Source organism: Rana temporaria, chromosome 10 (assembly GCF_905171775.1).
Source record: "Rana temporaria chromosome 10, aRanTem1.1, whole genome shotgun sequence".
Lineage (NCBI taxonomy): Eukaryota > Metazoa > Chordata > Amphibia > Anura > Ranidae > Rana > Rana temporaria.
Genome location: NC_053498.1, coordinates 55,970,838 through 55,996,536, shown reverse-complemented (window position 1 = coordinate 55,996,536; position 25,699 = coordinate 55,970,838). Strand labels below are relative to the sequence as shown.

The 25,699-nt window shown below is 42.5% G+C and overlaps 1 protein-coding gene across 1 annotated transcript in view; it reads right to left on the bottom strand.

The window, feature by feature from the left end:
* SLC17A7 (solute carrier family 17 member 7) overlaps positions 1–25,699 on the bottom strand; it is a 211,417-nt gene that overhangs the window by 30,397 nt on the left and 155,321 nt on the right. The window contains exons 4-6 of the mRNA XM_040327637.1: positions 21,424–21,538; positions 5,066–5,153; positions 553–639 (exon numbers count right to left, since the gene is read on the bottom strand). Of these exons, the coding sequence (XP_040183571.1) occupies positions 553–639; positions 5,066–5,153; positions 21,424–21,538 (290 nt within the window). The remainder of the gene's footprint in view (positions 1–552; positions 640–5,065; positions 5,154–21,423; positions 21,539–25,699) is intronic.

Below are 25,699 nucleotides of genomic sequence, written 5' to 3'. Positions count from 1 at the left end.
CGAGTGAGGAAGAGCCATCAACGGCTCTTCCTGTTTACATCGTGATCAGCCGTGGTTGGACACGGCTGATCACGTGGTAAAGAGTCTCCGTGAGAGACTCTTTACCTTGATCGGTGTTGCGGGGTGTCAGACTGACACCCTGCAACAACGATCGCCGCGATGCGCGCCCCCGGGGGCGCGCAGTGGCTCAGAATCCTGAGGACGTCATATGACGTCCAGTCAGGATTCTACAAACACTTTGCCGACGTCAATATGTCATTGGCGGGCAGCAAGTGGTTAAACAATTTCAGCAAGTCTGCATGACTCCAGATCAACTTTCTTTACAAACACTCTGCAAGTCTGCTGCCACACAAATTTGCTACGAATTGGAAAAGTTTCAACTAGAACTTGTGCTTCAAGTGCTCTGCAATTGTATAACTTGCCAGTGAAAATGTGCAGCAAGTTAACAGAATTACAATTCAACACTGCCACACATTTGTGCCAAGTTATCTTTGCTATCTGGGGATATCATTGTATATTTCTGGTGTTTTGTGTCGTACTGTTGTAACTTACCATAGACGTAGAACACTGAGCTCCATCCTGTATACTGTACCAGGACCCCAGCCAAAGGCATGGCCACCACAGCTCCTGCATAGGAACCTAGAAAACACCATGACAATAAACAGAAACATTTATTATAATTTCTCCAAAATCATTTCATGTGCTTATACTGTATGTGTTAAATACACAATAACTGCCTTCTGAAATGGCTTTTTGGTGCCAGGATCATTGTGTAGTGGGAAATCAATGGCATCAGTGGGGAGAAAGGGGCGGTAACGCATTTTGGAGCATGTGTGGCTCCTTCGTTAGACATGGGAGCATATGCTCCGAAATGCGTTCCTGCCCCTTTTTCCCCACTGACGTCATCAGCCTTGTGTGTCCCGCAGTGAATCCGGAACACAGGCTTTCCTGCTGACTCCTCTGTCCAGCACATACAAGGGTGCTTTACAGCTGCTGGACAACTCTACACTGCTGTCTACCACTGCGCCAAGGATAGACACATGCCACAGCTGAGGAATCAACGTTCATAGGTGCCTTTTCCTTTTAATATCTTCGGTGTTGCTTCTCCTCTAACCAAAGTGCTGCAGGAAGTGCCATTTCATCACTATCATCCCTCTAACCAGCTATCCACCTCCACCAGAGGGCCCTTTTCTCCTCTCTGTTTTAGCACTCTGAGCCAGTCAGAGCCCTAACCCTTTGCAGAGCTCTTCAGTTGAGAGTTTGAACATGCTTATGGGAGGAAAAAACAAAAAAAGTAGGTTGAGTCACAGAGCTGTAGTAAAAAAAGTGAGGTTGCTTTGCATAATATATTGTCTAGCAGGGGTGTCTGGATCACAAATCTGGCTGAACAGAATTAAAAATCCTTTGAAAGGTAAAGCAGTTCTGATATATGCATTTCAAACTTACATTTATTTGTTTGCCTGGAGTTCTGCTTTAAGTGCTGATCAAAGCAAAAGTTACATTGCAAAACACTAAAACACTTAAGCCCTGTACACACGATCAGTCCATCCGATGAGAATGGTCCGAAGGACCGTTCTCATCGGTTAACCGATGAAGCTGACTGATGGTCTGATGTGCCTACACACCATTAGTTAAAAAACTGATCGAGTCCAACGCGGTGACATAAAACACAACGACGTTCAGAGAAAAATGAAGTTCAATGCTTCCAAGCATGCGTCGATTTGATTCTGAGCATGCGCGGGTTTTTAACCGATGCTTTTGCGTACTAACCATCGGTTTTGACCTATCGGTTAGGCGTCCATCGGTTGAATTTTAAAGCAAGTTCTACATTTTTTGACCGAAGGATAACTGACCGATGGGGCCCATACACGGTCGGTTTGGACCGATGAAACGGACCTTCAGTCCATTTCCATCGGTTTTGACCAACCGTGTGTAAGCGGCATAATGCTTTATTAATGTAATTGAATTAATAAAATTGTTGTTTCGCAGATTTCACTATGATGTCTTTAAAGAAGTTTTTGCCACAACTTCCATCAAAGCTGCTGATGCAAAGTGGTTATTGCTGTGGCTCTTCCCATGCTTTGTTGTTGAGTACATGGCACTGGCATAGCTATATCATGGCCTTACAATACCTTACAATACCGATTGTCCCCAATCCACATATAGTCACCCTTCTTTAGTCCTTTTCCATAAGAACTAAAAGATCACTTTAGAGGAATGCTAAACAGGAATGTTTAATCTATAGAAATAATAGTGGTGTAAAAATGGAAGCTAATGTATTGCAATTTATGGATTTTTCTTAGATCCATACACGAACTGGTAATTGTAGCATAACCGAAATACAGTAAATGCTTAAACTGACAATTTGACTTGTATTAATCTCACCTTCAATGTATTAATATTAACATTCTTCTAATTTTGAAAGAGACAATAAAGAGGATCAGTAAAATAAAAAATAATGTATAACGTGACAAATCCATTTCTCAAAAACAGATGACTTTAGATGTCCTTAGTTTACCAAGAAATAGCAGTGTGCACAAAAAATGTTGTATTTTCCGATCAATTAGAATGAATTATTTATGCAGCAATGAGGAGTCTGACTATTTTTAGAAGAGAGCCTTACCTATGGAATGCACTGGAATCAAACATCAGAGCTGCAAAAATGTCAATCAAGGACACTTAACATCTGATTCAGTAAAGCAAAATACTTAAATGTATTGCATATTCTATTTTGATTATTCCCTTCCTGCTGTGACAGTGGTCACATGATCGGGAACTCGTCTCGCCAGCTACCGATCTTTAGCCTGGACCCAAATCTGTATTTTAAAGCTCGGCCTTCATGCTTGGAGCCCGCAGCACATAAACATAGGTCACCCAGCGACACATTAAGCATGTGGGCGTTAAAGCTAACCCTTTTGCTGCCACACATGTGGTCATAAAGTGGTTAACATATGAAAGACATAAATATTATTATAAAGAAGTGTTATTCGTTTAAACCTTGTGTCTATGAATAATTTGTAATTGTATATGTATATGTATTTTCCTCTGCTGTTCTTTCCTGCTTTGCAGTGAAATATATTTATTGCACTTTACTGATTTTTTTCACAAATACAAGGACATGAATAAGCCAGATCATTCAAAACATTGCTATCATTCAGAATCATTGCTAACATTGCTATTTTATCTCAACAGTTGTTACAAAAGAGACACAGTAGTTGCACTGAAACAGTGAGAACAAATCTACAATCTACAAATCTCAAAATGTATACAATAGCTAAAAATAATTAAAAACAAAGACAAGTTATTTCACAAATTACTTTAAGATAAAGTATAAAATGATACTGAAAAAATGCATACATTCCCTTAAACATCTGATTCAGCAAAATAAAATATTCAAAGTGGAACTTCACAATAACCTTACATTCCCCCGTATTCCTATCCTTCCCCACACCTTCCAATTTCCCCACTCAGGCTGGGTTCACACTACTACACTACTTTCATCCTACTTTGCTCTTTGTTCAATGTTTCCCTATGAGAGTGTCTTGTAGCGTCCTACACAAGTCGGTCCGACTTTGAAAATGCTCCCTGTACTACTTTTGGTCCTACATTGATCCTACTTCAGGCCCATTGAATATCATTGAAGTCGGACCAAAGTAGTATCCTGTTCATGAAAGTAGGATGGATGTAGGACCAATGTAGGATAAATGTAGGACCAATGTAGCAGAGCAAAGTAGGATGAAAGTAGTGTAGTAGTGTGAACCCAGCCTTAATCTGAAACTGCAGATTTTTTCTTTTCTTTTTTTTTTTTTTCAGGTTCCCTTACTTTTTCCCTAAATTTACAGTTCAGCCTGCCCCTTGCCTCCATTCTTGCTTAGGCAAAAATGACATATACTCCTGCCTGCCCCTGCAACCTCCTGGGTTATGCACGTCATATCTTAGGAGGCATTAGCTTACAAAGCAGCACCGAAGGGAGGATCATCAAAGAACCAGCTGTAAGAAATAAGAGACAGCCAGCTGCCAATGATGTTAGAGAGGAAGATGACAACACTGGACCTACTGAGCAAGCAGATCATTAAAGAAAACCTATACATTTGCTGGTTGTGTATATTATTGAGAATAACAGATTAAAAAAAGTAAAATAGGCTTAAAAAAATTATTTTATGTGTGGATAAAGTTTCTAACACCTGATTGACAGGGTTAAAGCAGAACTCCAGACAGAACTAATAATATAAAAATGAAAAGCCCATTAAAGAAAAAAACTGAGAAAGGTAAAGCAGCACAGCGAATAATTCTCCTCTCTGTCACTCTGCTTTCTCTTCCCATCAACATGCTCCCTTGTCAGCATACTGATTAGTTCCTTGCACTGCTTCATCTTCTCACACTGCTGTACAAAGACTGTAGGAGGCTAATACTCAGTCAAATTCAGGTACATTTACTGCTTGAATACAAAAAATCCCTTAGTGATGTATTAATGATTATATAACTGCATTAAAGTAGAGCTATAGGCAAAACATAAAAAAAATGCCATTTGTGTCCCATTGGGGAAATTTCTATTAACTTTCTGTCCCTAATTATAAACAGAAAGTTAGAGGAAATCCCTGCAAATTAAGGGAATACCTCTGGGCCCGCCAGGTCCTCATAACTAGTGTCTCAATTGGAAAAAAAGTGCCTTCTTTTACTGTTCTGGAAACAAGCATTTTGGATTTTCTTTTACTTTAACTTTCAATGAAAATGGTAAACAGGACAAATCTTCCCAACAGGGGCACAGACAGCAATACAACCCTGACTGTAATCAATCTCTAATCTATCCAAAAATAAAATAAAAACTGTGATATCCACAACAATTACCAGAAGGTGACTTTTGTTAAACAGTGAAATAAAAAGGCAGCTTTCGTAGGTTGCTTTTTAGATAATTTTTCATGTTAATAAATGGAATTTGCTTTCCACTGCCTACAAAAATAACTGTTTGGCACTCTTCTTTACTCTGTGTGAATATTATCACAGAGCAAACCTTTCTCATGAGTACAGTAAAGATATGTAGTGTAAAACGTATTGAATGACATACCACAGAAAGCTGTTGTGGCCAGCCTACTGCGCTCCAACGGTGGTGCCCACTTGCTCCAGATTCCATGGCACGCTGGGTATGTCACTCCCTTAATTGCAACAACAGATTGTTAATACACACATGTAATACAACTGTATATAATACAAACAGAATCTTCAAATAATATTGTGTTGGTTTGTAGTTCATCGACTAAGCCAATGTATTTTAAATCAAAATGGTAGTAGACAATTGAAGGGCAAAATATTGCATACCTTGATGAGGGGTTATGTTGGAAGTACTAGACATACTGTCCAGTGGCTCAACATTGTTATATATAGTATAGCAACTAACATACATTTTTGCAGTTAATTTTCATGTTTATAATACAGATATAGTAATCCACAACATTCTAATTGAAATGTTTTAATTATTTCACCTGTGTTGCCCAATTGGCAGTTCTGTAGGAACATGTTGGTGCAAATTGCCTTATACAAAATACTGTACGTGCAGCATTGTACAATTCCTGTGAGCAAGAGTTCTGTTGTAAGCTTTGTGATGGAAGCCTGTCAGGGCAGCTTACCTCACATTGAGCCTGGACCTAAAGAAACAGTGCTAGGCAGCCCCAGATTCAGTGCTGCTTCCTGAAGTTGGATAATGACAGCCTCCAGTACTAGACAAAAGCCTTAACTGTGAGAGATAACAGCTGTCCAGACCCTTTAGGTTTGCTGCCAAACCAGCAGCTGACAAGACCTGTGCTTGTAACCACACTGGAAGAAATAACATTAAAGGTCCAATTTACTTCTAGTTCATTTACATTGTTCTCAAGCAAGCCCTGATGAAGAGGACTTGCATGGACCCCAAAATGCAGTGGATACTCTTTAGATTTTCCCCCTGAATTTTACATAGTTACATAGTTTATTGGGTTGAATAAAGACACAAGTACATCCAGTTCAACCTGGGAATGTTGTTGTTACAGGTACTTGTACAGTATTGTCCTAATTAGCTTTGTATCCTCAGCAAATACTGAGATTGAACTATTTATCCCAACCTTTATATATTTAGGATATAACAATTGGACAAAATAGTATCTGCTTTCATAGGCCAACATCCCGAAAATATATGGAAAAAATATTTCCCCCTTGAGGAGATGGGACTTTAAAAGCACAATGACTTAAACAGAAGTAGTATAAAAGTAATAATGTTTAATTGTATCAAAATGTACACAGAGTAGAGAACATATGATGAAAAAAAGACAAGGTGAAAAGCTGACTTGTGAAGGGTAAGGTATAGATCACCCCTTAATATCAAGCATGACATAACAGTGTAGCGCTACCCCCGGAGGAGCCGCTGGTTTAATTTGGGATCAGCGTATTTAAGTTACCTCTGGGATGTGTCTAGGGATGATGACGGCAATGAGAGCAGTAATAGAATGTCCAGGCTGTTGGTTGACGTTTTCAATGCTTTATTTTTCCGGTCAACACAACCAACATGTCAACTTGAGGTAGACAGGACAGGTTGGTGAAAGAAGAATGAACTTCGCAGAATCAGGTTATGGATGAGTAAAAGCAGTCCTGCTTTTACAGCAACTCTTTCCTCGTCGCCACTTCAGCTGAAGTGGGTAAAGTGCCCCTGGACAGGTCCCCCTCACCAACCTGGCAGCCAGAGTGCCACTTAGAACTTCTGGGAAGAAACAAGTCTCTGCCACAGACTTGGCTCTAATTAACATTTGGGTTACAGGCCTAGTACTTGAAAGTTTGAACGGTAGAGCGAATCCTCCCAATGTATCTTTTGGGGTCACCGACTGACAGTCTGAATACAACCTGTCAGTGTCTGGTCACCCAGATCCCCGATGGTTCGTTCAAGCCCTATTGGATCACCTGCCTCCGGGTTCTCCTTGGGATCTTCTTAATAAAGATGGGGGATCCAGTAAGTCACTGGGCCCCCCTTTGTAGCATCAGTTGCATCGGGCCTTAGGAGCCCAGAGTCAGGAACTCCGTGTAGCATGTACGCCCCGGCCTGGTAGGCCATAACGTCGGGGGCCCGTGATGTGCGCACACCCTAAAGGTGGGTGCCGCACCTGGAACCAGGAACCCGCGAAAAGAACCCAAACCAATGGCCTCCGCCACAGAAATACCCCTCCCCAGCATGCACAGCGAGGTCCAACTCCTCTCATTGGCTGCTGGAAAGAAGTGGCTCCGCCTGGACCCCTCTGGCGCTAACTGCCGTCCAGAGATGAAACTGCCTCCCTGGACGCACAGACTGACCCACAGGGCAATCCAGGATTGGCGACAGCCAAATTTAACAAATCATTGAATGAGAGCAAGTAACTCTCTCATTCCCCACTAAATTTAGTATAGCACCTGTACTGAAAAGTACACAGGCGCTACAACAGTAATTGATAGATTTACACAGAAAGTGCATTAAACAATTCCAATGCGTTTCAGAGTAATCTTGACTCCTTCCTCAGGGAGAGTTCTTTTTGCAATCAATGTAAGTATGATCTATAAGGTAAAAAACTAATTACAAACATATTCCTCATTTTGTACAGCTGCTGGCTGTCTGAATGAAAGAAAGCGGGACAGTGGATAGTAGAAAATATTTCCATTGCACGACACAGGTCAGCACATAAAAGCATAGGTGATAAAGGGGGACCACCATACAATGCACATGTAAGACACTAAAGTAATAGAATATAAAGAAAAAGGAAGATTTCTGGAGACCATATGAGGGGCCAAGGTTGTATGCACTGGGACCCGATGGCTAGACTGGAGGGAATAACTGAAAAGATAGAATTTTTTTTTACCAAATATATATTACCACTATAAAGTGAATCGGGATCAAAAAGAAGCTGTGTTGATTAGGCATATGCACACATACATATAATGTATTGAAGAGTGCCTGGGAGTGCAGCTACATATGGAGTAGGACCTGTATTAGTTCTCTCCAACTAGTAGTGGTTAATAAGCCGAATCACAGCCAGTTAAGACCCGCATGATGAATAATAATAAAATTGTATATTGGATCATTCAGTCTATATATATCTTGATCCTGCAACAAAATTGTGCAGCAGATGTCAATATATAGCCACTTACCTAAAGAAAATAAATTCCAGGTATGGTCCTATGCACACAGCAGATAGAGTGTAAGATAACCTGGTGAGAACATCTGGGACAATAAATCAGTATCACTCACTATATACTACTACATGCCATATGTATGGTGGAAAGGAGCATCAAAACAGAGCATACCTGAGTGCAGTGTATGGAGGGATTGATAGTGGCAATTGAGGGCACCTTCTCTCCTGTATTTATATAACTGCTATTGATTGGGCAGTATCCTCCCCCAGTGTGGGTGGAGAGCAAGATCCACAAGGGAGCTCAAGGCTTCCGTATTCCGCCATTGTGTAAGGTCCCTCGGACGTGCAGCTTGCGGCATCACCCTGTCCCCACATCTAAAGAGGTGACGGTGGCGGAATGGCACCACATGCCCACCAATTTGCAGACATGGACCCAGTGACGTCAGGTGTCAGCGCAGGATAGAGAGCCACGATGATGCAGGGCACGGATCGAAAGATCTGTCCCCATCTGGAAGACACAGCACATACGTCAGCTGGATTCTGGGAGCGCTGGTCTAGATGTTATCTGATCATAGCCACACTCCGGAACAGGAATAGCCAGAGAAAAACTCCAAGCTTGTGTCCGCCTGGTAATGTCAACACAGGCCAAAGATGCAGGGACAGAAAGACAGTGCCAACGGCCCACGCGTTCCGGGCACGCACATCACTTGACCCCTTCAGTGCATTGGCTCCAGAGAGACAATAAGGGATGTAAAAGCAAGAATGAAAATTAAACAAAAGACATTACGACAACAATAGGGACAGAAGCAAAAAACAAACAGCAAAAGCAGACAACAAAAAATAAACAATAAACACAAACTAAACCACACAATACAACAAACAGCAAAACAAAAATAAAAGAAACACTAAGACGGTGGTTTACCAAAGACTGGCTGGCTGGTGAGAGCATAGGAGGTTTCCTCTATTGTAAACCAATAGCTGGGAACTCTGTTTTGCATGCTTTGAGATTTCACCCAAAACCCTTACTAAACCCTTACTCTGCCTCTGGGTGTCATGCTTGTGGCTGTCAGTGTCTTCCTATGTCTCATGGGATTTGTAGTTCTGCAACAGCTGGAGGTCCGCTAATTGCATATCCCTGCCCTATAGTCTATATTTAAGAAAAAGGAGAAATTGATCAGATGAAATGTCCTTCAATAAGGAGGCTAAAATCCTTCAAAACAGACTTCTGGAGAGAGCATATACAAAATCATGCCATAAAAAATAACAGAAATCATCAGGACCATCCCATATCATAAATACGTTGTCGATATACCGGTGCCTCATGATAATGTGGTCCGTGTACATCGACAACTGCTCATCAGACATGAGAATTTGTTCCCACTCCCTCAGGTACAGGTTGGCGTATGACGGTGCACAGCATTAATTCCCCCAGATTGATTGAAAAATCTAACATCAGCTTTTACAATCTTGTGGACACAACTTTCAGAAATGGCACCATAACCCAAAAGACATGGAATTTCATACGTACCGAATTCCCAAGAATTCCAATCTTCTATTCACTCCCGAAGATACGAAAAAGCGCTGGCAATCCCCCTGGCCGCCCGATTATTTGGGCAATGGTTCCATTACTGAGAATTGAGAACCTGAGAGCCATCTTATCGATGAGCACCTTAGACCCTATGTTGTAAACCTCTCATCATATGTTAAGCACACTGTTCATTTAAAAACCCCAGGTAAAATTTGTATTAATGAGCATAACGAAGCCAAGGAAAGATGGAAAAATCTCCAAATAATATGTCAAAAAAAGTTAGATTTTATTTCCATCATTTACACTTTCAAAATTACAGAAAACAAAAAAATGGCGTCTGCAAAAGTTTGGCCACCCTGCAGAGTTAATATCTTGTACTGCCCCCTTTGGCAAGTTTCACAGCTTGTAAACGCTTTTTGTAGCCAGCCAAGAGTCTTTCAATTCTTGTTTGAGGTATCTTTGCCCATTCTTCCTTACAAAAGGCTTCCAGTTCTTAGAGATTTCTGGGCTGTCTGTCACGCACTGCTCTTTTAAGGTCTATCCATAGATTTTAAATTATGTTGAGGTCAGGAGATTGTGAAGGCCATGGCAAAACCTTCAGTTTACGCCTCTTGATGTAATCTTCCGTGGATTTTGAGGTGTGTTTAGGATCATTATCCATTTGTAAAAGCTATCCTCTCTTTAACTTCAGCTTTTTCACAGATGGCATCAAGTTACCATCCAAAATTTGCTGAAATTTTATTGAATCCATTTTTCCTTCTACGCGTGAAATGTTCCCTGTGCCACTGGCTGCAATACAACCCCAAAGCATGATTGATCCACCCCCATGCTTTACAGTTGGACAGAGGTTCTTTTCATTAAATTATGTGCCCTTTCTTCTCCAAACGTAGCTTTGCTCATTCCGGCCAAAAAGTTCTATTTTAACCTCATCGGTCCACAGAACTTGTTTCCAAAATGCATCAGGCTTGTCTATATGTTCATTTGCAAAGTTCAAACGCTGATTTTTGTGGTGAGGACGTAGAAGAGGTTTTCTTCTGATGACTCTTCCATGAAGACTATATTTGTACAAGTATCTCTTTATAGTGGAATAGTGTACCACAACTCCAGTGCCTGCCAGATCTTTCTGGAGGGATCGTGCAGTCAAACGTGGGTTTTGAATTGCTTTTCTCACAATCCTGTGAGCTGTTCTGTCTGATATTTTTCTTGGTCTTCCAGATCTTGCTTTAACTTCTACTGTTCCTGATGACTGCCATTTCTTAATTACATTCCGAACAGAGGATATTGACATCTGAAAACACTTTGCTATCTTCTTATAGCCTTCTCCAGCTTTGTGAGCGTCAATTATTTTCACTTTCAGTTTTCTAGACAACTGCTTAGAAGAACCCATGGTGCCGATTGTTCGGGCAAGGTCAGATGAGTCTGGGCATTTAAAACCTTTGAGATTGACATCACCTGGTCTTCCCAGACGATGATTGAGAACAATCCATGACACTGGCAGGTCTCAGCTTTGCAAAGGGGGCAGTGCATGCTATAAATTCTGCAGGGTGCCCAAACTTTTGCATACGCCATTTTTTTGTTTTCTGCAATCTTGAAAGTGTAAACGATGGAAATAAAATCTAACTTTTTCTGACATATTATAAGAATGTCTAATCTGTAATTTGATGCCTTTTGGAGATTTTTCCATCTTTCCTTGGCTTCGTTATGCACATTAATCCAAATTTTTACCTGGGGTGCCCAAACTTTCGATCCCCACTGTATATACCAGCACATTCACTTTTGGTCACTATTGATGTGGAGGCATTATACAGCTCCATATCCCACACTTTAGGCCTAGCAGCTATTTAACACATTCTGTCCCAACAGAAACAACTTACTGTATGGTAATAGGAAAGATAAGGGTATGGCCAGTACCACTGGGATAATAATAAAATATTCCAATCAACATCACAAAATACGGAATGTCATACAGAAGTATTGGCATTTTTTGTCAATGGACCCTAACATTGGCAGGTTTATATATAAAATGCCAACTATAACATTTAGACAAGCAAAGTCCATCAATGATTACGCTATATCATTCACAGTGAATACAAGGGGGAAAAAGGGAGACAGATGTGACCCCTGCAGGCTCAAAGAGATTTACATGTGTGGGGGATGCAGTCGGTGCAGATACGTATGTGGTGACCCCTTATATACTCTGCCCAGTGGTTAAACCTTCAGGGTGCAACATTTTGCTAATTGCAAAACTGCAGTGCAGTCTACAGTACTTAATGATTTGTGACCGCGGCTCGTTTTATGTGGGTAAGACTAAGGTTGAGTTCCGCAATAGGATTTATAAACAAGTTTTTTTTTTTTTTTTCAATTAGGTTTTTATTGGAAAATTTTTCAGTTTACAAACATATAAACAAATGCGTCAAAAAGACATGAGACACCGGACTACAGTGAGAATAGGGACGCAATAAAGGCAAATATCACAATCATAGGAGCACATTTCCAGTACAGTACAAGCAGGAACTGTTACATCTGAGAGACATATTAAGCAAATTGGGGAAGTGCTACCACTCACAGCAGTCAGCCCAGCATACTCCCTCCCCTCGAGGTCATAAAAGGGACCAATGTCAAACGACCACCCGTTGGAGGGGGAGAGGAAGGACCCAGTACCGGAATGGAATGTAGTCGAGAAAGGTGAGTATGATTATATCAATAGTAAACATAAGCATAAAAAAAAACATAACATAAAATGAACTGAGACAAAATGAAATGGGGGGAGGACAAGAACAGGGGTGAGATGGATCACAAGGTCTGGTTACGATAAGGAAAAGTAGTCGTACCAGGACGTGACAAGAGCCACCGCTCGCTTTACATTGTCATCAAGAAGGCCGTGTACCAGAGGTAAGTTCACTCACCAAACACTTCTCTCCAGATCTGCCATTTTTTGTCAAAGCTTCTCCTCTGGCCCATTCTAGAGGCTATTTGAGATTCGTATATATAGTTGTTACGAGTGAAGTTGATGACATCTGAGAGATTTGGGACTGTGGAAGACTTCCAGTTCCGGGTAATCAACGATCTCGCAGCTAGTAACAGGTGTGTCACTACTGTACGGAACTGAGGGGGGAAGGAATCAATGTTCAGTCCAAGTAGGGCCAGCGCAGGCCCTGGTCGGGTGAGAATCCCGGTAATAGATGATATGCATTTAAACAGACTCCTCCAGAAGCTTGTTAAATATTTACATTTCCAAAAGACATGTATAATATTACCCACCTCTCCACAATCTCTCCAGCACAGGGGGGAGTTGTCTTGGGAGAACTTAGACATTCTGTATGGCGTAAGGTACCACCTTAGGGCAATTTTTTGGGCAAGTTCCCAGTGGTTAGTGCATTTGGATGCTTTATACACCGAATTGAGGGCCACTCGCCATTGAAGGTCTGTGAAGACAGTGCCCAAGTCTTCCTCCCATTTCAGGAATGGGGGGGACTTGACAAAGGAGTGCCTGTGCTGGAGAAGACCGTAGAAGAGGGGAATCCCCTTGGTGGAGGGGGATGTGGATACGTAGAACTTCCATATCTGATCTGGGAGGAGTATTCTGTGTTCACTGAGAGAGCTAAGGAAATGTGATACTTGGCGAAACCTGTACAGATCTGATTGGGTAAGGTGGTATGTTGCCTGAAGGGACTGAAATGTGGAAATGCGGTTAGCACTGAAGAGGTGAGAAATCTGCGTGATACCCTTGTCTTTCCACCCTCTAAGACTAACATTGGGGATTGCGCTTTCTAAGACGTCAATAGGGACCGGAACCTCCACCAGCGCGTCGCGGGGATCGGTCCTGTTCCCAAGGTCCCTCCAGGCCTCCAGTGAGGCCCGAAGAGACAAGGGCAACCTATGTAGAGGAAAAGGTTTCCACCTGTCCAGATACAGCAAGGAGACCAAGTCCTTGGTGGGACTCAAGGATCTCTCAATACTGCACCAGGGGGTCGCCTGGGGGTTTGTGAACCACACCTTGAGCTGGTTTAGAAGGGAGGCACGGTAGTAGTCTCTTATGTCCGTTAGGCCCATACCCCCGACTGACCTGTGTCTGGTTAAGAGTGTCTTAGAGCATCTGGGCTTATGTGAACCCCAGACATGGGACCTAAGGATAGAGTTTAATGAACGGAGATGGTGGGCTTTTAAGGGAATAGGGAGTGTGCGAAAAATGTACAGGATCTGGGGAAGTAGCAACATCTTAAAGGAGGCAAGACGCCCAACCCAGGAGAGTTCTATTTTGGAAAGGCGCATCGACTCCCTATTGAGTTTCGCTATTAGCGCTGGGTAGTTAGCATCTGCCAGTCCGTAGGGGTCTGCTGTGATCTGAAGACCTAGGTATGATATGCTCTTCTTGGCCCACGAGTAGGGGAAGGTTTTTTCCAGATACGCTTGGGTGGGGGTTGGTAGGTGCATAGGTAAGATAGTTGATTTGGAGGCGTTCACCTTATAGTAAGAAATATTGCTGAAGGAGTGCAAAACCTCCTGAACATGGGGGAGTGATGATGACGGAGATGTTATGGACAGGATGATATCATCAGCAAACAAATTAATTTTATGGGACATACCTTGGATAGAGAACCCAGTGATATGGGGATGGGCCCTAATTTTTTCTGCTAAAGGTTCGATTAGGAGGTTAAAAATGGAGGGAGAAAGAGGGCATCCCTGTCGCGTCCCGTTGGATATGTGGAAGGGTCTTGAGAGGCAATTGGATGTGAAAACCTGGGCTGAAGGGTGTGAGTAGAGGGCCAGAATAGCAGACATAATGGGGCCTTGGAACCCGAATTTAGTTAGGGTATGGGACATATAGTTCCAATGGACCCTGTCGAACGCCTTCTCCGCGTCCAGAGAGAGGAGCAGAGAAGGCGTCCGAGAGGTCCAAGCACACTGTACAACCCCTATGATCCTGCGGGTGGCATCTGAAGCCTGTCTTCCCGCAGTAAAGCCAGACTGGTCAGGATTAACTAGGGAAGGGATGACAGTCAGAAGTCTCTGGGCTAGAATTTTGGCATATAGCTTAACGTCTGTGTTCAATAATGAAATGGGGCGGAAGTTTGAGGGAACATCGGGAGGCTTACCAGGTTTGGGGATTGTGACAATATAAGCGGAAAGCATCTCAGGAGGGAGACTAGCAGAAACCATGGCTTGTGAAAAGACTGAACACAGTGAGGGTGCCAGGATCTCACCAAACGTTCTATAGTAGTCATTAGATAGGCCATCAGGGCCAGGGGATTTACCTAGGGGCATCTTGGATATGATTTTCTGGATCTCTGCAGATGTGATGGGAGCATTAAGTGCATTGAGTTGTGTAGGTGACAGGGCGGGGAGGGATATGTCAGCTAGAAAGTTCTGTATGTCTTGATCTGAGGGTTGTGGGGTGGAGCTATCCTCTTTAATGTTATACAGGGCGGAGTAGTAGTCTGCGAAAGAGTTGGCAATGTCTCTCGGGTCATACAGTTTGCTATTGTTAAGTGGGCTGCGGATGTAAGGAATTTTCGTACGAGTTCTCTGGTCCTTCAGGCGACGTGCCAGAAATTTGCCAGCCTTATTCCCAGAGGAGTAGCACGTTAGTTTCAGGGCGTTAACAAATTTGTTATGAGATTCTAGGAGTGATCGCCGAAGGTCGCACCTAAGGCCGACCAGTTTGTTTGACAGGGCTAGAGTTGGCGAGGCCCTATTTTGCACCTCCAAAGATCTGATTTCCTTCAAAAGAAGGTCTATCTTCAGATTTCTCTGGCGTTTTAGTCTAGCGCTAATTTGGAGGAGAATCCCTCTGATGAAGGCCTTGTGGGCGCACCACAAGACTGACGGGTCAGATACTGACCCCTCATTCACCTCAAAGAATTCTTTCAGTTGCTTGGTGATAGCATTCACCTGGGCCTGAGTTTGGAATACCCCTGCGTTTGCTCTCCAGATGTAAGCAGGACTAGGGGTCATCCCCTCCGCCAGCGAAATGGAGACAGGTGCGTGGTCAGACCACGAGATGTCGTGGATGGCGGAGGAGGTGACCGCCCTGAGAAGAGTTTTGTCGACGAGGACCATGTCAATACGGGAGTAGGTATTGTGTCTGGTCGAGTGGAAGGAATAGTCCCGTTCACTAGAGTGCTGACACCTCCAAACATCGTAGTAGTCTTCTCTGAGAAGAGCAGGGTGTAGGGAGGGAAGAGGGCGTTTGGATTTAGATGTGGTGTCAACACTGTAGTCAACCGTCATATTATAGTCACCACATACAATAACATTACCTTTTTTAACATCACTTATTTTCTTAAAGACCTTGTTGACAAACCTGACCTGATTGGCATTGGGGGCGTAAAGGTTAGCAATAGTGTACATGTGGTTGTTAAACTCCCCCACAAGAATCACAAACCGGCCCGCTGGGTCGGAGACCACCTCTTCTAGTTTAAACAAAACAGAGTCCCTTATGGCCGTGACGACTCCTCTATGCTTCTTATTGGGGGCTGAGGCGCAAAACACATGGGGAAAGTTTTTGTGTTTGAGGCAAGGGGGGTTGGAGGATAAAAAGTGGGATTCCTGTATGCACAAGATGTCCGCCTGTAATTTCTGAGCCTCTTTCCACAGAGCAGTTCTTTTAGCAGGGTGGTTCAGCCCATGCACATTAAAGGATATTACGTTAAGAACCATAGCAACGTGGGGTGAAGATGTAACAGTACCTCTGGTTGAAGAAGCTGGTGTAGCAGGGATGAAAGCCAAGGTGTTGTTTTCGGAGGCGAGGATCTCGACAAGTCCTGGTCCATGGGGTGAAGTCCATCTCTAGGTAGGGGGTGGGGAAGAACAAAAAAGAAAAGAGAAAAGAAAAACAAAACAATGCCACATGGGTTAGTGGTCTTTAAACAGCAAAGAAGTTCGATCAGAACCAAGTCAAACGGTAAAAAGGGAGATTCTTTTGAGAATCTGAGAGCAGGGGGTCTGCTCATTTAACACGGGGGGGAAAATAACAAAGTTAGTAGGGAAGCATGTAGTATCAAACTGTTGAAGTAACCGAGGCACTTAAGAGAGACGTTTCTTGTTCTTCTTCTTGTGGGTCACCTTGTGCCATGAGTCCTGGGTAGAAACCTTTGAGGCAGAGGGCTGGTCTCCATCAACCTGCGCCGGCACGATATCCCAAGAGCGTAGGAGGGCCAAGCCCTCTGTGAGGTTGTTGACCACAGATGAGTGGTTGTCTCTCGTGACGGTGAGTTTGGCTGGATAGCCCCATCTGTAGACGATGTCATGGTTGCGTAGAGCTTTGGTGACCGGAAGAAGAGCCCTGCGTCTTTGCATTGTGTATTGTGAGAGGTCGGCGAACAATTGAACAGAATCATATTGGGGAAGCGGGTTTTTGTTCTTCCTGAAGGACATCATGAAGCGCTCCTTTATTTGGAAAAAATGTACCCGCATTAAGACGTCTCTGGGTATGTTCTCGGGGAGGTAGGACGGCTTAGGCAAGCGGTGTATTCTGTCAATAGCCAGATCAGCGTCTGACAGGTCGGGGACCAGCAACCTCATAAGGTCCTGTGCATACTGTTGCAGTTGGTGGGGGAGGACAGATTCAGGGACACCACGGATCTTAACATTGTTCCTCCTGGATCTGTCCTCCAGGTCCGAGACCTTTGTTTTGAGCCAAGCCAGTTCATCCTCCTGGTCGTTATGGGCATCCACCAGTGAGTTGAAAGATGAGGCAAATTCCCCCATCTTCTGTTCCACATGATCCACTCTGCCCCCCAACTCCTGCACATCAGCTTTAAAACCCCTCATGCACTCCATCATGTCCGCATGGAGGGAGCTGCGGAGGGACACCAGCATGTCTTTCAACATGGTGTCTGAGAGCGGCTTGTCAGCAGTGGGGAAAGAGTTAATGGGTGCCGCCAGCTCCCTGGTGTCATTCAATGAGTCCTGCAGTATGTCCGCCCTCCCACCGGAGCTTTCAGGGGAAAGCCGCGGCTTGGATTTCGCTGGGCTGCGCACCAGGGGTGAGGAGATCTCGGGGGACCTATGTGCCTCACCTGGAAGTGGGTTAGGACTCGTTGGGGCCGAACCGGAGCCGCTGGAGGAGGACGGCGAGGCGCCGCCGGCGCCATCTTGGACTAGGCCGCGGGACGCCGGGGAGAAGAAGTGGGACAGCTTCTGTACCTGCGGAGCTGTTTTCCTCTTGCGAGCCATCCCGGGATGCTGGGCGATCTGGTGGAGCGATCTGGAGGGGATAGAGCCGTAGACGGAGCCTCGGTAAGTTGATTTCCCTACGATTGGCGCGGAGCTCTCTGCCTACACGTCCATGCAGAAAGCCCGGTAGCCACGCCCCCTATAAACAAGTTTTGAGTATGAAGACACGTGATCCTGAATTACCTCTGGGAAGACATGTAATTGGTATGCATAACGGACAAGTCCCTGAGCTCAAGTTTCTGGCCCTTGATAGGGTTCATCCTAACCATAGAGGAGAGGACTGGAATAAACTCCTCCTCCAGAGGGAGCTTAAATGGATTTAAGCCACTAATTGTGCAGGCCTTAATGAGGCAGTTAATTATAAACCCTTCTTGGAAGGATATACATCTGGAGGTATGGAAAAATAATCTAGTCCACTGGAGCTCAACCTTTGTCTTCCTAGTCTATTTCTTTTTATATTTTGTAACATCTATTTAATTGATTATATTGAATTTGGACTATATGTTCCCTATGGGGTCAACTAATATGTCCTTGCCATTCGGTGTATCTCTACAATGAGGGGACACTTAAATCTTTACATTCAGACCCCACAACTGTCTACACGATTCATCAGAGTGCCTACATCCTATGCTCTCATTGGCCAGCCAGTCTTTGGTAAACCACTGTCTTGGTGTTTGTTTTGTTTTGGTTTTTTGTTTTTGTTTTGCTGTTTGTTGTATTTTGTGGTTTACTTTGTGTTTATTGATTATTTTTTTGACTGTTTCTGCTGTTTGTTTTTTGTTTTTGTCCCTATTGTCTGTCTTTTTGTTTAATAAATTGTATCCCTACCCATTCACCAAAAAAAGTGTCAAAAAAATAATAACAACAGGAGACAGTTTTTGACAATTCCGCCACCTCTTTGGATGTGTGGGCGGGACGACGCTGCGTGCCGCATGCTTGGGGGACCTTACATAATGGCAGAATAAGGAAGCCTGCCTTGAGCTTCCACGTTCAGCTTTTCTCTACGCTCACACTGGGGGAGGATCCTGCCCAATCAATAGCAGCAATATAAATACAGGGGAGAAGGTGCCCTCAATTGCGGGTATCAATCCCACCATACATTGTGACACTGCAAATGGATGCACTCAGGTATGCTCTGTTTTGATGCTCCTTTGCACCATACATATGGCATGTAGTAGGATATAGTGAGAGATACTGATTTATTGTCTAATATGTTCCATGTTTCATTCACCTTGAGGTCTGTTGCCTCTGTGGTATTGGGAACTCACCAGGTCATCTTACACACTATGTAGACAAGAGATTGCAGTGCTCTCACAAAGGAATCCTCCTGGATGTAAAGGGAAGTTCATGTTAGGGTGCTCAAGCTGCTGTGTTGTCTGAACAACACTTAGACAATAGTAGAAGAAAGAAGGGCTGGCAACTTCATGTCCATATCAAATGTAAATACTTTTATTGGCACACGTTAAAAAAAAGTACAAAAGAAGATGCATTTAGGCACACCGCCTTGATCACTGCACAAACTTACACACTATCTGCTATGTGCATAGGACCATACCTGGAATTCATTTTCTTTAGATAGGTGGCTATATATTGACATCTGCTGCACAATTTTGTTGCAGGATCATGATATATATAGACTGAAGAATCCAATATACAATTTCATTATTATTCATCATGCAGGTCTCAGCCGGCTGTTATTCAGATTATTAACCACTACTAGTTGGAGAGGACTAATACAGGTCCTACTCCATATGTAGCTGCACCCCCAGGCACTCTTCAATACATTATATGTATGTGTGCATATGCTTGCCCAACACAGCTTCTTTTTGAGCCCCTCATATGGTCTCCAGAGATCATCCTTTTTCTTCATATTCTATTACTTTAGTGTCTTACATGTGCATTGTATGGTGGTCCCCCTTTATCACATATTTTTATGTGCTGTCCTGTGTCGAGTGATGGATTAAAGGCACTGTGAGTATTTTCTATCCACTGTCCCGCTTTCTGCTATTCAGAGAGACAGCAGCTGTACAATATGAGGAATATGTTTGTAATTCGTTTTTTTCCTTATAGATTATACTTGCATTGATTGCAAAAAGATCTCTCCCTGAGGAAGGAGTCAAGGTTACTCCGAAATGCATTGGAATTGTTTAATGCACTTTCTATGTAAATCTACCAGTATTGCTGTTATATCATGCTTGATATGGTGAGCTTTTTACTTCAGATTTTTTTCATTATATGTTTTTTACGCTAAGTCAATTTTGATACAATTAAACTTTATTACTTTTATACTACTTCTGTTTAAGTCACTGTGCCATTAAAATCCCATCTCCTCAAGGGGAAAATATTTTTTTCATACCTTTAATTTTTTATGAACAAGTTAAACAGAATTGGTCCCAGGACAGAGAACAGGGGCAACCCACTGGCAACCCAAGACCATTTAGAAAATATGCCATTAGAATAGTCACCACCCTCCAGACATGCTTCTGCAGACAGTTTCCTATCCAGGTGCATACCATGTCATCAATGCAAAATACCTTATTTGTAGATAAATTGTTTCAAATTCCTTAGCAAAATCTAGATACACTACATCCACAGGCCTTCCTCTATCCAAATTAAAGCGAATTTCCTTTATAGAATGTTAAAAGGTTTGTCTGGCAAGAATAGTTCTTCATAAATCAATAATAGTTACTACATATGATACTATTTTCATCAGCAAATTTTTGGATATGGTCCCTTATAATTTCTTTCACACATATATATATATATATATATATATATATACATACTATTGATAGTAGACTGACTGGTCTGTAGATTCCAGCTATATATCCTAACCTTTTTTTGAATATGGATACCTTGTTTGCTTTTCGCCAATCGGTTGGTACCATCCCAGTCTGTAAAATATCCCTTAACAATTTGCAATAATGGTCTTATTGCAATAAAATTGGACTTGACCCTTTAGCAGTGGCATGGCACTTCAATTCCAATTTTTGTTTTCTGATCCTTAAGAGTCTTTTTTAATACAGAGTGAACTCAAAGAAAAAAAAAACAATTATACTGTATGAACATGGCAAACTGACAAAGCTTGGAGATGTCTGCTGCAATTACAACTTTTTCTACTATGCCTCGTACACACTACTATTTTTTTCTTCATTCAACCCAGCTGTTTGAACAAAAAAAACTGACAATCAGTCGGAGCCGCTGTTCTAACAATCGGATGTTAGTACATAAATATCCTCTGCTGTGCTATTGTGTTCAGACAGGGGGACAGCCACCCTCCCCCCCCGCTATTCACTGAAAACACTGATCAGTACACATGGGCCAAATGTCAGCCAGTTTCTATTGAACTGGCCCATGCCGCCCAACATTCAGCCTGTGTGTACTAAACTTTAGTGGTACCTAAGAACTGATTTTAAAAACATATACATTTTTTGTTTGTAAAGGATATTGGGAAAAGTGTAATTGTTGCACAAAGGAACCGTCGTGTTCTCTATTCCAAATGAAACAAGAATCCTGATTTGTTGTTATTTGTTGTTGTGGGAAATAATAAGGTGCGCCAGCATTAATATGCCATCTCCATTGTAATCAAAGACTTACCTCTACTAATCCCTGCAGGATCCTGACAAAGATGACACAACCAAAATGCACCCTCGCTGCCGATGGGATTAACATGTTTAACGTTGATGTAGCAACTATTGCAAATCCAAACACTCTGCAATAAAAAGACAAATACAGTAAGATATAGGATACCTACAACTAATGCATTTTTAAATAATCTTTTGAAAAGAGTTTTAACTAAAACCTTGTCTAAAATGTAAACCTGTACTTATCACCTCTTTTATGCATCACCTCTATCATGTGTCAAAACCATAGACAGGCCTATTTAGCCTGTCTAAATGATAGTTGACTGGCTGTGTCTAACTTCAACAGGCTTTTGTCCACTTCAGAAATGCTTTTATCTCTATACAAATGAATGGAAATGCAAAACAGTATAAAGCAGCTTGGAAACTACAGGCCAAATGCACCTGTGAAGGATCTCAGGAGCAAATCAGAAATATCTCTCAAATGAACAAGAAGTGAGTGGCATTTGCCTATCAACATCAGGCCATTAAGGCTCATTTACAGAGGCATATTGATATTTTCTGTATGGCATGCAGGTTCTTGCTTGCAGACATGGAAAAATATCCTGCATAAAATACATGCTTAGGTACTTGTATTTATACAGTTCTTCTAGTGACTTTACATATGAATTCATAGTTACATAGTTACATAGTTAGTCAGATTGAAAAAAAGACCATCAAGTTCAACCAAGAAAAAAATAAAAAATAAAATGCAATCCCATATACACAAACGTATACACACAGTTGATCCAGAGGAAGCCAAAAAACCCCAGCAAAGCATGCTCCAAATTGCTACAGCAGGTGAAAAAAATTCTTCCTGATCCCCCCAAGAGGCAATTGGATTTTCCCTGGATGAACTTTACCTAAATATTGTAGTACCCAATTATATTATGTACATTTAGGAAAGGATCCAGGCCTTTTTTTAAAACAATCTACTGAGCTGGCCAGAACCACCTCTGGAGGGAGTCTATTCCACATTTTCTCAGCTCTTACTGTGAAGAAACCTTTCTGTATTTGGAGACGTAAAGAGTGCCCCCTTGTCCTCTGTGATGACCCTAAAGTGAGAAACTCAACACCAAGTTCACTATTTGGACCACCTATGTATTTGTACATGTTGATCACATCCCCCCTTAATCTCCTCTCCTCAAGAGTGAATACATTCAGTTCCTCTAATCTTTCCTCATAGCTGAGCTCCTCCACGCCTCTTATCAGTTTGGTTGCCCTTCTCTGTACTTTCTCCAGTTCCCTGATATCTGGAGCCCAAAACTGGACTGCTTATTCCAGATGAGGTCTTACTAATGATTTGTACAGGGGCAAAATGATATCTCTCTCTCTGGAGTCCATACCTCTCTTAATACAAGAAAGAACTTTGCTCGCTTTGGAAACCACAGCTTGGCATTGTTATTATTGAGCTTATGGTCTATAAAAAAAAACAAATCCTTCTCCACAATTGATTCCCCCAGTTGTACTCCATGTGTGATGCATGCATATTCTTAGCCCCCAAGTGCATAACTTTACATTTATCAACATTAAATCTCATCTCTTAGTTGCCCAATTAGACAGAGCATTGAGGTCGGTTTGTAAGTTTGTGTCATCCTGTAAAGACGTTATTCCCCTGCATAGCTCGGCAAATACAGAAATGCTGCTTTTAATCCCAGACCCTTTATCATTTTTAAAGATATTAAAAAGTAAGGGTCCCAACACTGAACCTTGGGGTACACCACTGATAACCTGAGACCATTCAGAGTAAGAATCATTAACCACTACTCTCTGAATTCTGTCTTTTAATCAGTTTTCTATCCATTTACAAACTGATACATCCAATCCTGTAGACTTTACCTTACACATGAGCCGTGTGTGGGGAACTGTGTCAACCACGTCCACAGCAAGCCCTCTGTCCAAGGTTTTACGTACCTCCTCATAAAAAGCAATCAGGTTTGTTTGACAACTTCTGTCTTTAATGAATTGTTTTTCCAACAAAAACTCGTCTATGTGTTCTTTTATTAAACGCTCCAGTATCTTCCCAGCTATAGAAATTAAACTAACAGGTTTATATAGTTCTATAGTTACTTGGTAAAGACTTTGATCTCTTCTTAAATATGGGAGCCACATTGGCCCTGGGCCAAACCAATGGTAATATTCCTGTCATTAATGAGTCCCTAAAAATTAGAAACTATGGCCTTGAAATGAAAGAGTTCAAATCTTTTAGGATCTGTGGATGTATGCCATCTGGTCCAGGTGCTTTATCCATCTTTATTCTGTCTAAATATTTCTGGAACATATCCCCTTTGAGCCATTGTGGATCCATTATTTTTTATGTTTGTTCAACTGGAATCATCTTCTTCTGCTGGAGGTTACTGCCCATTCACTGGGACCTTATTTGGAGCATCCATTTGTTCATAATTCTCCTGTGGAGCTCTCAGAAATTCCTTAATGACTGCCTACAAATAGAGTCATTCCTTTTGTTTACCCATTATTGGAACCTGATTTTTCTGTCTGACATGTGTTTTTTCTTTTTTCTATGGCTGATGTATGTACTCTAATATCGTGGATGTTAGGGGGCTGGGTTATAGAGTGAAATGGGTGGCTTTTTTTCTCTACTGTGAAGGCCCACAATCCAGCTGTAGTATGTGTACAGGAAATGCATTTCCATACCACTTCTGCATCTGCACTTAAACACCACAGCTACCCTACCCAGTTCCACTCCACTCACACAGCCTACTCCAGAGGTGTCAGCATTCTAATATCACATGCTGTATTTTTCAGCTAATGCACTCCATAGTGGACAATCAGGGCCATTTTTTTATTGTGCAAATTAAAGATGCTGGTATGTATGATAGCAAATATATATGTCTCTCCGCCTTTCTCTATCGATAGCTTCATACTCCAATATCCCTATCTGGGTGTTGGGTGATTTTAATAACGTCATGGATAAACAGATGGATGCGTTTTCATCCAGACCTGGCTGTAGCTCTCGGCCGGGGGGCCAATTCCTTTTGCTCAATTACTTAATGAAATAGACTGAGGAAGTGTGTAGAGACAAAAATGTGCAGTGCTTTTCTTGTTACTCAGCGTCCTACAGATGTCTCTCACATATAGATATGTGTTTGGGCAATACTCTGGCACACCAGATGGTTGAATCTCTGATATATGCCCCACAGAACATCTCTGATCACTCCTTTCTTAGTGTGAAAATAGCTATGTCTCCCATTCCCAAACACAGGTTATGGAAGGTTAACCCCTTTTGGTTTGTGCTTTTTCTGGACTCTAGTCCTATTGCCAAAGCAATCACAGAGTTATTGGAATATAATCAAGGTTCAGCGAGGTCAGTGGTAGTTTGGGACACCATGAAAGCTCATTTACAGGAGATAATTATTACACAAATCTCTGCTATTAAAACCAAAAGGAAAGAGTGGGAAAATATCATACTGAGTGAAGCTGCTAAGGCAGAAGAGATGTGTGTTTATGCCCCCACCTTAGACTCTGTACGTAGATGGCTGAAAGCCCAGGCACTTTATCAGCAGGTTTCCACTACTGCAGTTGAAAATAGGAGATTTTTCGGGTCTTACCTGTCCAGGTACCCTCTCATATCCTTAGAATACACCAACGTAAACTTATGCAGTTTATCTGGGGCTCTAAGAGGCCCAGGATTAAGAGGCAGGTGCTTTTTGCACGCAGAATTAATGGTGGCCTGTCGGTTCCTAATTTGCATGCTTACTATACTGTGGCGGGTATCGCTCCATTGTCTCGTCTCCATGAGAAACAGCAAATGCCATTGTGGGCTACTTTTGATTTGGTGGACTCCCACCCGACGCCTCTAGCCTCTCTTCCATGGCTCCCTCGAGCACATCGCCCACCTTCTATAGGTCCTTCTCTGGCCCATTCCCTTCGGTTATGGGATGCGGTTAAATATTCTGCAGGTCTGATCTCCCCTCATCTTCCGTTACTTCACCTTCTTCATAGCCCCTTATTTCCACCAGGTAGGGATAATCCCTTACAGTTTGCATGGTGGACTGAACATGGCTTCGTAGATGTTCATTCTATGCTTTCTCCAACCAAGATTATTTCTTTTTCACTCTTACGTTCCTCCCATGATATTCCCCTCAGGGAACACTATAGCTACTTACAACTCCGACATTTCCTTCAGCGCCTTCTCAGATCCCAACCTACCCCCTATATCATGACCCCCTTCGAAAGCTTATGTAGATCGCGCCCCCATTCCCCGGGTCTCATATCTCTGATTTATACCGCGA